General features: G+C 36.0%; 1 protein-coding gene across 2 annotated transcripts in view; it reads right to left on the bottom strand.

The window, feature by feature from the left end:
* The window catches only part of LOC150102791 (transmembrane protein 216-like), a 95,046-nt gene that overhangs the window by 43,722 nt on the left and 33,296 nt on the right, over nucleotides 1-18,028 (bottom strand). For both annotated transcript variants that reach the window (XM_090399203.1, XM_090399204.1), the window contains exon 3: nucleotides 201-294. In XM_090399203.1, the coding sequence (XP_090255329.1) occupies nucleotides 201-294 (94 nt within the window). The remainder of the gene's footprint in view (nucleotides 1-200; nucleotides 295-18,028) is intronic.

Below are 18,028 nucleotides of genomic sequence, written 5' to 3' on the forward strand. Positions count from 1 at the left end.
TTAATCTTCTATTATGAAGTATGTTCCATTGTCAAAAAGAGCTTCAAGGTTTTATTTCATTTATTATTATTTTTTTTAATCAAATACCTCAGTATATGTCTGTTTTATTTAATAGCTTTTGTCTTGCTTTTTCTTTACTGTAAGCTATGAAATTTAATGTGAGAAACATGCATTCAGATAAGAAAATATAGGTTTCTTACCTTTAAATATGATCAACAAGATTTCTATGACAGCATAAAATGCATAATAGTATCCTCCAAAGATCAGAAGTATTTGATAACTGAGAGAAGAAAGCTGAATTAATGTTATGAAAAATTAGCATGAAGATTCAGTGTGCAACATTTTTAATGTTTACAATAAATATTGTAAAGACATCATATATGTTACATGCATCTGTTATTGCTATTAAATTTATTATTATTATTTTTTTAAAAAAAGGATGAGAAAAGAAACATCTTTCATGTATGCATTAATGTAGGCAATACTAAATGTAATTTTATTCAACATGGTATTCATTTACTATACTTATTTATATGTGGATTTGCTCCTAAGGCATTTGGAGGTGAAAGATAAATCTCAAAATAAAAACACATCTGACACAAGGTACTTAATAGTTAAAGATAAATAACCAGAAGGTACTTCCACATATCCTGAAATGAATGTGGAGAACTGACTGGGGCTTCTAAAAATTGAATCCTCAACTTTTTGTGGTGTACCTGATTATTGGGTATCTGCTTGTATACTGAACAAATGAGGATAGGACTTGGGTATTCTGTTATTGGCTTAAAATCGCAAACAAACAATTGAGACATGATGAAATGTCATAATGGCTGGAGTGTCAACTGGTGAATACTCCCACCCACCTTAAATGTTTTTGTTAGGGAACCAGGGTGAACAGTGAAAGTCAACTACTGGAACACATTTATCACTGGCACAACTAAAGAAGGAAGTGGAACTCACAGAACAATTAGAAAAGTACTGTGTTAGCAAAACTGGTGTCACTGAAACTAAGAAAATCAAAACAAGTTCATAATAGAGCAGACAAAAACAAGTAAATACTGCAAAATTACAACTATGAGATGACATACTCCATCAATAGGAAAAGGAATGATTAACTATGGTGGTAAATGCTAAACATAAAGATAAACTTCTTAATGAAACTTCTTAGCGATTTCAGAGAGATGTGGGCAAATGTCAAAATGACAATGAAACTAACCTGTACCTATAATAAATTTAGTTTAATCCTTTATCCAAGTGTAAGCAAACAAAGTTTGCACCTGAAAATATCTTCAGGTAAGGTGGTGCAACACCAGGCAACTTGGAGCAAAGGTGGACCAAGCTCTCATCACTCCTTGTCTCAGTAAGAGACAAGAAGTACTGAGACAAGGAGTGATGATAGCTTGGTCCACCTTTGCTCTGAGTTGCCTGGTGTTGCACCACCTTACCTCAGTCCTGAAGATATTTTCAGGCGCAAACTTTGTTTGCTTACACTTGAATAAAGGATTAAACTAAATTTATTATAGTCTAACCAAGTGCAAAATAAACTTCCAATAACCTGTACCTATGGTTCCACATAAGGTTCTACTAAAAGCAAGGCATGTTGGAAACAGAATTAATAAGGGATAATTATATGAAACAGCATGTTATACAAAGAACCAAGGGTTTATGAGTAATGGATTTGATAATAGCATCAAAAAGATGTATCTATAAGCACAGAAGACACTGTCTCCAATTGAGGAAAGTGATCTTTTCTCTTTTTTTGTGGTCTTTTTTTGGAGGTTGCAAAACATGTGGAACTCTCAATCAAGAAAGGGTTTATGTGAAACTACAAAGCTGTTGATTCACAAACTTAGAGGCAGGTTGGAGCAGTGTCATGGCTTAAGAAGTGAGAAGGAAAGAATGCCAGTAGTACATGGGATGCAGTCAGAGATTGTGGGAGAGAAGCAGCATCAGGCTGCATACCCATGGTCAAGAGGATAAATCAAGTAGGGGTTAAGTGGATGAATAGTGATGTAAAGCAGGAGCTAAAAAACAAAAGCACTGTGCAGGGAATATAATGAAAAAAGTGATCAGAATACTTGTGAGAAGTACATAGTACTGGCAAGAAAGTCTAAATCAGATTATGAGAGAAAATTAGCTAAGCAGGCCAGAGTAAATCCAACAAAATAGTTTTTTCACTATATAGCGAGTAAGAAGAAGAATGATTATAGAAGGATGACTAATCAATGCTGATGGTAGGAAGATGACAGAAGTAGAAGAAATAGTTGAGATGATAAGTGATCGCTTTGCAAGAGTGTATTATCCTCATTGAGATTTTGCAGTTGCTGACATGACAGAGACTGATGTGAGAATTGAGGCAAACAAACCATGACTGCTCAGCACATTGAAAAATATCCATGTGTATAAGCAGTGGGATTGGATAGCATGTCAGCCCATGTGATATGAGAATATGTAAGAGAATTGGCAGTGCCTCTAATGAAGTTGTTTAATCTAAGTCTTAACTCTGGAAAGGTTCTAAGGAAATGGAAAGAGGGCAAGATAGTTCCATTACATAAAGGTGGCTCCAAGACAGAAGAAGCAAATTAAAAACCAATTAGTATCTCAGGGATGGGGATAAAGTATTGGAAAAGTTGCTTGAAAGTAAAATCCAGGAATGGATGGATAGGAATATAATACCTTATGGTGGACAGCATGATTTTGTAAAAGGTGGGCCCTGCCTCAGTAGTTTACTCCCATTTTAAAACAGAGTGACAGCTGAATTAGATAATGGAAATGGGTGTATTACGATAAAACTGGACTTTGCAAATGCATTTGACAGAATGCTGCATGGAAAACTATCACATAAGTTGGAGCAAATGGTAATGGGCATGGATAGAGAGACGGCTTAATAAACAGGCACCAGAGAACAGTATATGGTGGAGAGGAATCTAGGAGAAGGACGATGACTAGTGAAGCATCTCAAAGCCAGTACCAAGGCCAATACTTTTTACATACTTATGACATAGAGAATGATTTAAAGGGGGAGGGTTATTCAGCTACTCATCTATTAGCAAATGATGCAAAAGTGGGGAATGCAACAGTTGATAAAGGCAATGTAGATATCCTGCAGGATGATTTAAATAAACTGGCATTGTGAGTGTGAAGGATAGTGGTTATCAATTCAATGTTGCAAAAGTAAGATTATGTACTTTAAGATGAAAGCACTACATAAAGCGGATTGTGGGAAACTGACTGGTAAGCATGTGGTAGTAGAAAGGTTCCAGAGATGAGAGATCAAGCTGGTGTTAGGTCTATGCAATGCTCCCTATGAGGTCAGATTGAAGAGATTTGTGGGTTCTAAAGTTTAGCTGATATGCAGAAAAGAGGGAAATGATAGAAACTTATATGTTATTAAAGGGGTTCTATAAGATTGACACAAAAGAAAATTTTAAATTTTTCATAAAAGAATTTTTCAACTTTCTCTCTGACAAACAGAGAAAGCACTAGGAAGTTGTACCTTTGGTCAGTAAAGCTGTGCTGACTAGATTTTCTGCTTCAAGAGTGGTGAATGAGGAACTGATTTCACTGGATCATCCATGATGAGTCTTCTGACTCAATGGAGATACCTGTATAATAATAAAAAATAATTAGAGGAGTTTTCCTGAGTCACAGAAGCAGGCAGCTAAATAAGTTTGAAAAGGAAAAGAAGGCTCCTTTTGGAGATCTAAACAGCAGTATAGAATATGAATGCCAGACATACAAAAATATTTTGAGAAAATTCTGAGAAAAGACCAAAACTAATGGTAATGCTAAATACCTGCTGGATACTTGTTAAGAACATGGACAAATCATTACAAACACCATGTTCCAAGATGTCTATAAGGGAACTGAAATAAGAAGTCCTTCATCCATATTTATGAATTTAGGGACACAAAACACACGTGTTGAAAAGATTATTTTACTGATTAATAATAAAATAATAACTTTACGTTTCGACCCCTATTGTACTGAGGTCATCTTCAGAAGGATACATGTGTATAAGAACAAGCTACATGTTGTTGCACTCTATACAAGTAAATTACATCTATGTTGTTAACCAATCTTTTTTCTTAGCCTGCCCTCTAGTGATAAAAAAATAAATAAAATAAAATAAACAAAAAATAAAATAAAAACTATAATAAACTCTGCTAAAGTCTTCACGTACTAGGATTCTTCTGGAATTATACAGTTTATATTGTTATATTACGATTATCTTCTGGATTTGTGCAGTACAGGTTGCTATTGAATGTTCAGGAGAAAAAAAAAAAAAGAAAAAAAAAAAAAAAAACACTTCACCAAGTCTTCTTGTATTGAGATTTTTTTTTCTTCGTGGTTGCTATGAAGGTTGTAGATGGGTCCTCCACATTCTTGGAATTGTTAGACCATCATTTTTATTCAGATTCAGATCATGTTTGAGCATTTCACATGCTTCCTTGAATTTCCGCTCGAACCAGGTTTTGGTGCGGTTTTAAGCAGGATAAAAATAAATATCATACTGCAAAAAAAAAGTATGAATTTTTTAAAAAAAAAGAATCAGAGTTGAGCAGCTTTCAGAGGCACACTGTAGATTCACATGTATAAATATTACTAGACAAAATGAGTTTGAAAACAAGAACTAAACCTGGGAGACTCAGTTGCAAAATCTGAAGAAAATATTCACCGATTTAACCAGGAAAGATGTGGTAAAGAGTTGTATGCAAGGAGAGAAAAATTTAAACAATTTAAAACAACAAACAATTTAAAGCAACTGAAATGCAGCTTGGACAGATATAAAAGTTTAGTGACTGTACTGTATAATTCAGAAGGCATGGTCAGAGGGTAATATTCTGGATGATGCACTCATAGTACATAAGGGAAATAAAACAATGTGAAACTTAGAGAAATTTCCTTTCTGAATGTTCCAGGTAAAATGTAGTCAAGCATACACGAAAAGAGGCTAAGAAAAATTAAGAAACTTGGTGAAGAACAAGCTGAGTTTATGATTAATAGAGATCATCAGGATTAGAATACTTAAAAATATGCAAGATATCATGGGAATATAACAAAAATCCGGAAAAGGATTATGTTAAAATGTTGAAAGTTCTTTCACTTGGTTATACTATAAATTAAAGATGCCAAGAAATTATATTCTTAGTTTCATCCTTTATCCAAGTGTAAGCAAACAAAGTTTGTATGTGAAATAACTTCATGACTGGGATACTTGCATATAGAGGGCAATGACTTCATATCAATTGCCTTAGTATCCTATAATGCAAAGCACATATCCTTATGGACAAGTATAATGCTATGCATTATACTTGTCCTACTACCCAGACAGGCTTCTGCATTATTTCAACTTTGGTATCACTTCTGGATGTGGTTCCCACCAATGAGAACTCAATAAAGGTCGAAACCGGTCTCAGTAGTGGCCCTTCCTATAATGCATAGCATTATTCTTGTCTGTAAGGATGTGTTTTGAATTATGGGATACTAAGGCAACTGATGTGAAGTCAGTCTCTATATATACAAGTAGCCCAGTTGTAAAGTTACTTCATGTGCAAACTTTGTTTGCTTACACTTGGATAAAGGATGAAACCATGAATATAATTTCTTGGCGTCATTAATTTATAGTATAACCAAGTGAAAAAACTTTCAACATCTTTCTCTAATCCAGAATATTTTAATAAGAAAGTGTAACACCTTTTGACTTCTTATATATGGAAATATGACTTCTGCATTACTTCAATCTTGGTATCGCTTCTGAGTCTGGCTCCCATTGATGAGGTCTTTATTGAGGTCTCATTGGTGGGAACTAAACTCATGAAAAGTCTCATTATGGAAAGGTAGTGGCCCTTTCCATAATGAAGGATATGTGCTTTGCAATATGGGATACTAAGGCAATTAATGTGAAGTCATTAGCCTATATGTTAATTATTCTTTTCTGAATAATTTTTGAATTCTCTTCATCTTCTTGAAAACCAGGTGATCATATCTGCATACAGTAGTTTGTTCAAATGCAGCTTAATCAAGGCCTCATAGTGAAACTATAGATTTTTTCTCTTCACTTGGATGTGTGTGTGTGTGTGTGTGTGTGTATATATATATATATACACACACACACAAAGATAAGCTATATCACAAGAATGACATTAGCCTCTATATACAAGTGGCCCTTTCCATAATGCATAGTATTATGCATTATACTTGTTCGTAAGGATATGTGCTTTGCATTATAGGATAATACTAAGGTAATTGATGTGAAATCATTAGCCTCTATATACAAGTTGCTTCATGTGCAAACTTTGTTTGCTTACACTTAGATAAATTATGAAACCAAGAATATAATTTCTCGGCATCTTTAATTTATGTTAAAATGTGCCAGATCAAACCCTGCAATTACGTGCAAATGAAACATTATACAGAACTATATTGCATATATCGGTATTACTATGATTTTCTAAAATGATTTTCTTTATTATTTTTTTTCCAAAACCAATTTGATACTGATTATTAGTGACAAGTACATCCTTAGGACTAATGCACTGAACCCATAAAATGTCACACCACTGAAAAAAAAAGTGCACTCAGTGTATATTTTTCAAATCCACCAAATTTTGATCTTTGTTATTTATTTATTTTTTATCATATTTATATATTTATTAGATTTGTTTTATTTTTACAGCTTATCTAAAGCAACAGAACATACCTTCAGTTTCTCCTCATCTTTTATTATTATTATTGTTATTATTTCGGTAACCTCCATGGAGTCAACTGACTCATCATGAGAGGTCCACACAATCAGCAACATATCTATCATAATAACTTCATAACGTCTGCTCTTTTTTATAATTCTTTTTGTATTAATTTAGTGGAATACCTGAACTAGCTTGAAGGTCTTTATCATATCTCCTTTTTTCATCAAACAATGTAATCCATAATCGCTCAAATGCTCTGCATAACCAACACTCCAGAGTACCAATATCACTTTGGTCATTTGTCTTTGTGTCCTCTCCAGAGTTTCCTCATTACAATGAAAACTAGGCGACCAAATCTGAGCACAATAGTTCATGTGTGGTCAGACTAATGTAATGCCTTATATACAAGCACCACCACCTCCTTATCCCTACATGTCAATATACTTTACATCATAGCAACAATACCATATACAGTCTTCGCAACTTTTGACCTTGGAACTTGACTCCACTGTCTACCATCACCCAAAGATCCCGAATCTCATTCACTTCCTGAAGAACAGCCCACCTATACAGTATGTAGCATTATAATCTCTGTACCCCAAAGTGTAACACCATGCATTTATTATTATTATTATTTGAAACTTCCAGGGAGTCCAAGGACTCATTGAAGGAGGGCATCTGCTCTACAACTCCATTTCCACCATTCAATCACCAACTACACCAATGCCATCTACCACCGACCACCAGTGGTATTTCCACAGACAATCACAAACATCCATGCCCACAGCCTATTGGCTGGAGAGTGGATACGCTATCCACTCAGCCAACCAGGCTGGCAATATTTAAACTACAATATTTTAAAACTTACAAGATTTATATAATATTTATATATAATATAATACAATATTTATATATATATTTAAGCTACAATCCCAATCATCTGCCAAAGCTAAAAGTCTATTCAAATCTTCCTCTAGAGAATTAACATCAGCAGTACTCCTGATAATTCTACCTAACTTTGCATCATCAGCAAACATTTGATGATTCCCAGTCAATGCACATGAAATATCATTAACAAATAAGATAAATAGTAAGAGCCCATGAACAGAACCCTGAGGCATACCACTGGTCACTTTCCTTTATTGAGACACTGCTGCATCATAAACAATTTGCTTTTATCTTTCAGAGAGCCAATTTTCAATCCATCTAACCAGTCTGTTATCTAATCCCACCTTCTGCAGCTTATACACCAATCTGTGATATGGTAATCAAAAAATGCCTTTGTAAAGTCCAAGAAAATCACTGTATATGAATCCCTCTTATCCAACGCATTCATCACCTTATCATAAAATGTAAGCAGATTGCTAACACAAGTCCAACCATTCACAAACCCAAGCTGACCATCATAAAGAATCTGTTCAATCCAGTCCTGCATTCCATTGTTAACTGAATTTTCTAAAACACAATGACCTCAACTGCAGATATACAGACCAATCTATAACTGGAAACTTCTGTGCTAGAACCCTTTCATTTCAGTATATTATGGAGACTACAACCATGTTAGGAATAATTACTTTAATTTACTGGCGTTTCAACCCTCAAGATCATCACCTGGAGTGTGTGTGTATACACACACACACACACGCACACAAAGATAAGCTATATCACATTTCAAACAGTATACCAAAGTGACAATGATTTGATCAATCGCTTTTCTACTGGTCTAAAGAAAAAATAGAGTATGAGAGAAGATTCGCCACTAAGGTCAAAGCTAATCCAGGGTATTTTTCTGCTATGTGGCAAGCAAGAAGAAAAATAATTATAAGTTGAGACTGGTGGATAGTTATGGCAACAGGGTAACCATAGCAAATGAATTATTAGATGAACAATTCATCATTGTGTATCATACCAATGTGAATGATGCTGTGCAACATGAAGAAGGGAGGCAAGATTATCATTATTATTAAGTGACATCTCCAAAGACTTCAAGGACTTATCGATGAAGGGTACCTACTCCACAACTCTCCATCTCCACCATTCAATCCACCAACTGCAGTGAATTGCATCATCTACACCAATGCCATCTACTGTCCACCACCACTAGCGTTTTCATAGACAATCACAAACATCCATGCCCAGTGAGGGATTCAAACCTACAGCCTTCTGGCTGGAGAGCAAATATGCTAACCACTCATCTAACCATCTATCCCAATGGCTTTAACAGGCCTTTAAGGCCCACAACCTTCCAAGCATGCTTGGATTTCGTAACCGAAATACGAGGATAGAATGGTCACTCCTATGCCTCAGGGTATTCTTGGCTGTATCCCTGTGTGTTCACGGGGCCGGTTTGCCTGCTTGCGGGATGAAAAACACCAGATAAACTGGCGGAAAAAACCCTACTGCCCGCGCCCAAGACCGGCTAACTTGGCTATGGCTGAGGAAGATCCTTGAGCTCCTCACGTCTCCGACGGGAATCGAACCTAGGACACTCCTTCCCCAGGCATATGGTTGCGAAGCGCAAAGCCACTAGGCTAACCGCGCGGACACTCGTCTAACCAGGTTGGCTAAAATTAGGAGAAAGTGAAAGAATCAGAGGTGTATCAAGTATTATTGCTTAGGTTCGATGTTAATAACACTGTGGGAAGAGATGACATATCGCCATGGATTTTTAAAGAATGTGCAAAACAGTAAGAAATGCGGTGGGGAAGGTTCCTAAGGAGTGGAATGATGCCAAAATGGTATGTCTCCACAAGCATGGTTTTGGTTCTGGGACAGAATTCATTTCAGTTAATTATGGAGACTAGAACTATGTCAAGAAATTAAAGTAATTACTTTAATGAGGAGTTTAGAGCTTGTTCATTAGAACAAATAGAGCTCTGTTTAAAGGTGCTAATGACACCTAGTTTTTGTGTTGGGTGGTGGTAAGAATTTTTGTGTATGTATTGGCCTGTGTGTGTAGGTTTACGGTAAACTGAGAAGGAGAGACAGGGGAAAGATGTGTGACAAGTGTGTCTAGGAACAGAAGAGAGTTGTTTTTTTCCATTTCAATGGTGAATTGGATACGTTTGTGTCGTTTGTTTAGGTGACTAAGGAATGTATTTAGAGCTTCGCGGCTGTGGGGCCAAATGGCGAAAATATTGTCGACGTATCTGAGCCAAATTTTGGGCTTTAGACATGCTGTCTCTAGAGCACGTTGCTCAAAGTCTTCCATATAAAAGTTAGCTATTGGGGAAGAAAGCGGTGAGCCCATGGCTGTACCTTCTTTTTGAAGGTAAAAATTGTTTTGCCACACGAAATATCCAGAGCGGAGTATGTGGGCCGTGATGTCATGTGAAAATATGTTCTGTAAGAGCAAGATAGTGTCATTAATTGGGACATTGGTGAAAAGGGAAGTTATGTCAAAGCTGACTAATAAATCTTGATCGTTGAGTGTAATGTTTTTAATTTTATTAATAAAATGTTGTGTATTTTTTATGTGGGAAGGGGACTGACCTATCAATTCCTTGAGTGTGGCCGCTATTTTTTTGGCTAAGTGATAATTTGGGCTGTCAATTCCTTCAACAACTGGACGTAGTGGTGTGCCTGCTTTGTGTATTTTTGGCAGGCCATAAATTCTGGGTGCACGGGCATAATGAGGTATTAATTTTTTTGTTGTTTCTTTGGGCCATGTGTGGACAGATTTGATTAATTCAGTTGTTTTCTTTTTGTTACGTTTTGTGGGGTTGTAGTTTACCATTTGGTAGGTGTGGTCCGATATCAAATGGTTCATTTTTTCAATATGTTGTACGGTCTAAAAGGACAGTGGCATTACCTTTATCTGCTTTCGTGATTATAATGTCTTGGTTATTTTTTAAGGATTTAAGGGTGAGATTTTCGGTTTTGTTTAAGTTGGTGCTTAGTTTTCTGTTTGAATTTAGTATACACGATGTTTCCATTCGTATTTTATCAGCCAGACTGGTGGGGAGGGATCTTAAACCTCTCTTGATATGATAAACGATATCAAGTTTGCTCACTGACCTCGGAGCAATGCCGTAGTTAAAACCTTTCTTTAGCAGTGAGAGTTCACCTAGGGTGAGATCGTGGTTTGATTGGTTGATAACCAAGCTGTGGTCCGATGGTGGGTGGTTGCTCCTAACTTCGTTTGTGGGTGATTGACTGCTCCTTGTGATGTCGGTTTGTGATTGGCTGTTCCTTTTGTTATGGCGTCCTGATGGTCTTGTGCTTATGGTATTATCATCATCAATTTCTGCCTCAATCTGTGGAATTCTTGTCATGCCTTGAACAAAAGTACCACTGGTTGTTTCAGTAGTTTTAGGCATGAACTCAGCTATTAATCGCTGTGTTGATGCTTTAGATAAGTCGCGATATAATTCTCTGTATGAAGACATTAACAACTTAAGCTCACGTGAAAACTTTCCAGCACGTTCTTCATTTGGATTATGGCGAGCAAAATAATTGCCTAAATTACTGGACATTAAGATCTTGTTTAACTATATTAGCAAGAAAAGTAGGATTATCTTGATCATTATCATTAACTTCTTCGCTTTCAGGAGGCTCAGAAACAACCTCCACTATATCGTCTTCACTAAGAGGTTTATCAATTAATAATTCTTCGATATCTGCCGACGTAAGATCATCGAATCCTTCTCTGCCAATTTCACATGCCAAACTTATTATATTGGGGAATTCTGCAGAATGATTGAAGGGAACAGGAGCATTCTCTTTAACACATGCGGGCCAAATAGCTTTCCAGCATGCATTCATAGTTTCTGGTCTCAATTCAGATAACGATAATCGAATGTGATCAATACAATTCATAATTGAAAATTTTTTCCACACATCCATAACCGACAGTGTTTCATCATCATTTAGCTTGTTCAAAACATACTGAAATGTTCGTCTGACATAATATGTTTTAAAAGTTGCAATTATACCCTGATCTAGAGGTTGAAGCAATGATGTGGTATTGGGTGGCAGAAAAAAAAAATGCACATTTGGGTGTTCTATGGTAGTATGACCAGGTGCATTATCAAGAATCAAAAGCACTTTAAATTCGAGACTCTTGTCATTCAAATAGCTAACTTCTGGCACAAAATGTTTGTGGAACCAGTCAGTGAAAATATCAATGGTCACCCAAGCTTTTTTGTTGGCCATCCAATGAACTGGCAATTATTGAAAATCTATGCCTTTCATTGTCCATGGTCTTAATAATCTATTTATGAACAGTGGTTTTAATATACAATCTCCTAAAGCGTTCGAACAAAATAGGAGTGTTATGCGATCCTTTGCTGCTTTGAACCCACCAACATTTTTTTGCATTTTTGATACGCAAGTTCTGTTTGGCATTTTTTTCCAGAAAAGGCAGGTTTCATCCATATTCCAAACTTGTTCACAAGTGTAACTTCCATCTTCAATTATTTTAGCAAGTTTTTGTGGAAATGATTTAGCAGCTGTTTCATCAGCAGAAGCCGTTTCACCTTTAATTTTTATATTATGAAGAGCATGTCTTTTAATAAACTTAGCCAGCCAACCATTGCTTGCATGAAATTCATATTTTTTCCTCGATTGAGATGAAGTATCTGGCTGCAGTTTTTTAATCTGTTCATAAAATCTAAATGCTGATTGCTTGATGGAATTTCCGTCAACTGGCATTCTTTTTTGTATATTATCTTCTATCCACATCGCTAAAGCTTTTTCGGACTTTTCTAGAACAACATCTCTTGTGTATAATGATGATAATTTTGCACTCGATTTTGTATCAGAACATACTGCTTTTCATAGCCTCTTCATTTTTCTTTATAGATCTGACAGTTGATTCATGGACTCCAAAATGCTTACCCACAGCCGTCGCACCTTCCCCAGTTTGAAGACGATCTAAAATTTGAATTTTTATATCCAAAAAGGAAAGCCCATATGTTATGGGCTTTCCTTTTTTTTTTTTTTTGGTTATCGGCAACATCATGTGAGGGCTGGATTAAAATCTTCGGTTAATGAGATGAAAGTTTGAAAATTACATATAGCTTACCATTTATTATTTCTTCGCAAAATTATTAATTTTATAATGTGATTTTTATTTTGATTTCACTTAAAAAATGCAAATGCAAAAAATGCGGTAACTGTGTTGTCTACTCAAACACCAAATTCAAACTGCTAAGAACTGCTTTTTTATGTGCAGTCAATTATGTAATTCGGGGAATTCCCAATTAATGAAATTCTTGGAATTTAGAATTTTCTAGAATTTAGAATTTTCTTAATTGAAATGAGAATGCAATTCTACAAAATTCTCAGAATTTTCCTGAATTATGGATTATTTCCTAACTTAGACTTTAGGTTGGTCGCATAAAAGTGAATAAAAATTGCGTAAAAAAAAATATTTTTGATATCGCAATTTGCGTAACTCCGAATTCGTGTAAAAAAATTTGCATAAAAAGAGGTTTAGGTGTATATGTATATGTGTTTGTGTGTTTATACTCCAGATGATGACCTTATATGAAGGTGGAAACTGTGGGAAATTAAAATAATTATTCCTAACATGACTGTAGTCTCCATAATTTACCAAAATGAACACTAATCACTATGTAACACTACAGAAAAGGATTTTTATAATTCATGGTGACTTGATGCACAAACAGTGCAATCACTACGGTAAACTAAATATAGACGTTTCTGTTTTGATTATAATAAATTTAGTTTAATCCTTTATCCAAGTGTAAGCAAACAAAGTTTGCACCTGAAATGTCTTCAGGACTGAGGCAACTCATGGTAAAGGTGGACCAAGCTCTCATCACTTGTCTTAGTGTCTCCCATAATGCAAAGTACATCTTCTTGCAGACATTATAATGCTATGCATTAAGGGAAGAGCCACTAACCAGACTGGTTTCGACATTTATTGAGGTCTCGTCAGTGGGAACCAGACCTAGAGGTGGTGCTACTAGGGTGGAAGTAATGGAGAAGTCATATTTACCTATATGAGTTACCAAACGTTGTCTCACCTTATTATTAAATTACTCTGGATTTAGAGAAAGATATTGAAAGTTTTTTCGCTGGGCTAGACTATAATAAATTTAGTTTAATCCTTTATACAAGTGTAAGCAGACAAAGTTTTGCTTTGATTAATTGACTGGCATTTTTAACATGATGTAGAGACAGCAATCTAATTCACAACTGCATTAAGCTAAAAAGGAAATTCACCTTGGTGAATTTATAAGCGTATGGAGAAAGCAATGCTCAGAGAGCAGATTCAAACTACTTGCAAAAACTTGGCATTTGCTCAAAATCAGGTTCTAAATTTAAAACTGGAACTCAGCTAAACATAGCTTCTTTACTTTCTTTGGAAACAAAGAAAGTAAAACTTATAGCCAAATTTCTTGGATGAAAGAGTGGCAATATTTAAATAGCCAATGGAGAAATTTAAATTTGTCATTGAATGGCTGTGAAAACAGCCAACCACAAGCCAATGATAACAGAAGGAAACAACTACCAACAAGGGAGAATAATAGTAACCAACAAGAATTAAATGATATCTGGAGCAATCAACTGTCTTCAATAAATAGCCGTGTCCGTGCGGTTAGCCTAGTGGCTGCGAGCTTATCCATACAGCTGGGGAAGGAGTGTCCCAGGTTCGATTCCCATCGAAGATGTGAGGAATTTGAGGATCTTCCTCAGCCATAGCCAAGTTAGTCGGTCTTGGGCACAGGCAGTAGGGTTTTTTCCACCAGTTTATCTGCCATTTTTCATCTCGTAAGCAGGCAAACCGGCCCCGTGAACACACATGGATCTACAGCCATAAAAATACTTAACCCTCCATGAGGAGGCTCAACTTGCCCCAAGAGGGACAGGGGAGAAAAAGGGAGGAAACTCCATATGAATAAATAAATAAATAAATAAATAAACAGCCATGTGATTAACCCTTCTAGTCATGCCCTGAACAGTGATAAACTCTCACTATTAGTAAAGGCTTAAACTCTGCTATGGCACCAAATTAACAAATTGGATTTTATATACAGGGACGAATGCTGGTCTTGAAATTCACTTGCTTTTGTTATCATTCAGGGAGTGAGAGGTGTGATTGAAGTCTGATTAGCAGAATAATGAATTACTGACCACTTAAAACTATATATTTAGAAATTTATGTATATTTAATCATACAAATACAACATTTATTTTACAAATGATTTTCTATCTTTTTCAATTTAGCTACTTGAATACAAATTCTACCCTACGGTTCTTCTTTATGAACTGGTCAATAACATCGTCATAAAAAGTTGGTTGTAACTTAATTTTCCCAAGCAACACGCAAACTTGTAAAGGCTGGCTGAAGCTCACTGGCTACAGCTACTTTGACTGCGTATGTCCTGTGTTTAAGACAACGTGAAGGGAGCGGAAATAGCTATGCACGCACGCATGAAATCACAGTGCTGCAGCAAGGACCTGGGAGCTCTCACAACCGAGCAAGCCAAGGTAGCTTTGACTAGACAAGCAAGCATCAGCCTTCGATACACAATGCAAAGCTCAATTATTGCTGTGCAAGCTTAAGACGTCTTCAGTCTACAAAAATAAAAGCTTAAATGGAATGCTTATAAATGCATGCATTTATTAACAAATAAATATTACTTCTTTCTCAAGTAATGAGCTTGCACAGCAAGCATAGCAAGTATGATTATATGAAAGAAGTGTAGGATTTCTCCCAAACCACCATAGTTGATAAAATATGATTAGAAACCTCTAGAATTTTAAACAATACTAAAGCAATAACCAGCAACCTGACCAAAACTAAAACAGGCAGTCATGAGTCTTTAAAAGCAAGTCAGGACATCATAATTACTAGAGTTGATAAAGGCAGTGCCATGGTAATTTTAAACTGAACAACTTACCTGGAAAAAATGAATCCATTAGTCTCAAACAACAGCACCTATTAATTTGTGAAATATAACCCAACTAATCGGATTAAAAAGAAAACAGAATTATTTAAATTCTGTTTTCTTTTAAATCCGACCTGGCCCACAGATACAGTTAAAAAAACTACTTCCACACTATGATTGTTCCCCAAGAATTATGGCTTGCCAAAGATTCACAAGCAGAATGTACCATTCAGCCGATAGTTGCATCAACACTCAAGGAGTGGGGCAGGTCATTCTCCCTCCGATATTAAAAACACACAACACTTTTTAAACAAAATTAAGAATATCATCACGCTTGAAAAAAGTGATTTATTAGTCAGTTTTAACATCTCTGCCCTTCTTTTCACAAATGTTCCAATCAATGACGCAATTATTTTTTTTACAGGACCAATTCCTGTCCCATATCATGGCACTCTCTGCCCATGTACTACATTCTGGGTATTATTATTATCATCCCAAGAACCCATGCATCTAGGAGGTCCTTTTGTCATACATGCAGCTCATCATACCACGCCTTAAACACACTAAAATACTCTGCAGATACCACCCTCTCAGGCAAGGCATTCCAATCATTCATAACTCTGCATGCAAAAAACCTTCTTCTCACTCCCCTGCTCACACTCTCCCTATACAGCTTCCAGGGATGACCCATGATCTCTCATGTGAATAACATGGGAAATCATGATCTCCAACACTGATCCTATAACAACCCCTTACTAACTTGTAGGTCTCTATCATATCCCCCCCTCTTCCCCTATCCACTAGATTCTATAAATTGCATCTTCTCAACCTTTCATCATATTCAACATTATAGAGATCAGAAATTACCTTAATCAATCGCTTCTGGACCCTTTCCAATATCTCTTCATGCTTTTGAAAACCAGGTGACAAATCTGTGCACAGAGTCCCTGTGTGGCCTAAATCAGAGCCTTACAGAATGGAACAAGAATCTCCTAACTTCTACAAGTCAGTGTCTTCTGCATCATTCCCAGAATTCTTTGTGTTGTCCTCACAGTTTTGGCAATGTGTCCTCTACATTTCAGATCCTTATCCACTATCACCAAGATCTCTTATTTCCTTCACCTCCATCATATATATCTCCACCAACTGTAAATTCTACATCCCATCTTTGTTTCCCAAATTTTAAAACCATACATTTTGCAATATTGAACTTGATTCCCTTGTTATGCTCATGGATAGGCTTATGTGTTCGTCAGACATGTTGTAATAGATTTCACGGTATGATATGAACACGGATGGATAAGAAAATAACTATTTATTAACTTAGAAGCTAATATTTCGCTGGTATTATATCCAGCATCTTCAGAGCACACAACACAAAGTTTGTTACAAAAGCAAGACAACCGCAATCCGGTGTAACAGTGGGGCTAGTATAAGTAATTGCAGCATGCAACACAAGACTAAAGTCCTAATATGGTGCCATCTAGGTTAAAAAAAAAAAAAAAAAATTCAAAGTTTTGAAATAGTAGTCCAAATGATAGTCTTGGAAAGTTTTAAAAAATAAAATAAAATAAAAGTAATAAATATTAATTTGGTCTTAGGATGACTGTCTCCCAAATCTTTGGCAGATTTATACAGCCATACTTGTTAAGGTTTGGAGTATGTTTTAAGGCTTCTGTTGATTCCAGGAACCACCTCTCTGACTTGTAGAAGCTTCTGTGCATTACTTTTGTTTCTTTCCAATTGATCCTGTGTGCAGGGGTATCCAAAGCATTGTCTTCCAGACCCGACTTGCCATAGTGAAAGGGTCGGATATATATTTTGTGTTCGCTGAGGCGGATGTCCACAGTTCTTCCTGTCTGTCCGTAGTAGGCTTGATGGCAAGAACAAGGCACTTCACAGACTCCTGGATGTGATAAAGGAGTGCATTTGTCCTTAGGTGAACGGATGAGAGTTGCTAATTTTACATAAGGTTTGAATACTGTGCATAGTTGGTGTTTATTAAGCACCCTAGATATCTTTTCAGATGTGCCTTTAATGTATGGAATGGTGATAGTTTTGTTGTAGTCTTTTGTGGTAGATAGAGGGGATTTCTGGGTAGCATTTAGTATGTTATCTATCTTATGGGGATTATAACCATTGGTTAAGAAGGTGTGATGTAGGTGAGAAAGTTCAGCAGTGAGAGCAACGTCATTGGAACAGATTGATCTAGCTCTATGGGTTAGTGTTTTTAAGATACCATATTGTTGAGAAGGGTGATGGTGTGATTGTTTATGTACGTATCTCCCCGTATGCATGGGTTTTCTATAAACTGAAAATGAATTCTTTGTGTTGTGTGCTCTGAAGATGCTGGATATAATACCAGCGAAATATTAGCTTCTAAATTAATAAATTGTTATTTTTTTATCCATCTGTGTTCATATCATACCGTGAAATCTATTACAACTTCCTATGCCCATTCACTCAATCTACTCA

This window comes from Typopeltis vanoorti, chromosome 10 (assembly GCF_054136105.1).
Source record: "Typopeltis vanoorti isolate ZY-2024b chromosome 10, IOZ_Tvanoo_1.0, whole genome shotgun sequence".
NCBI classification, from domain to species: Eukaryota; Metazoa; Arthropoda; class Arachnida; order Uropygi; family Thelyphonidae; genus Typopeltis; species Typopeltis vanoorti.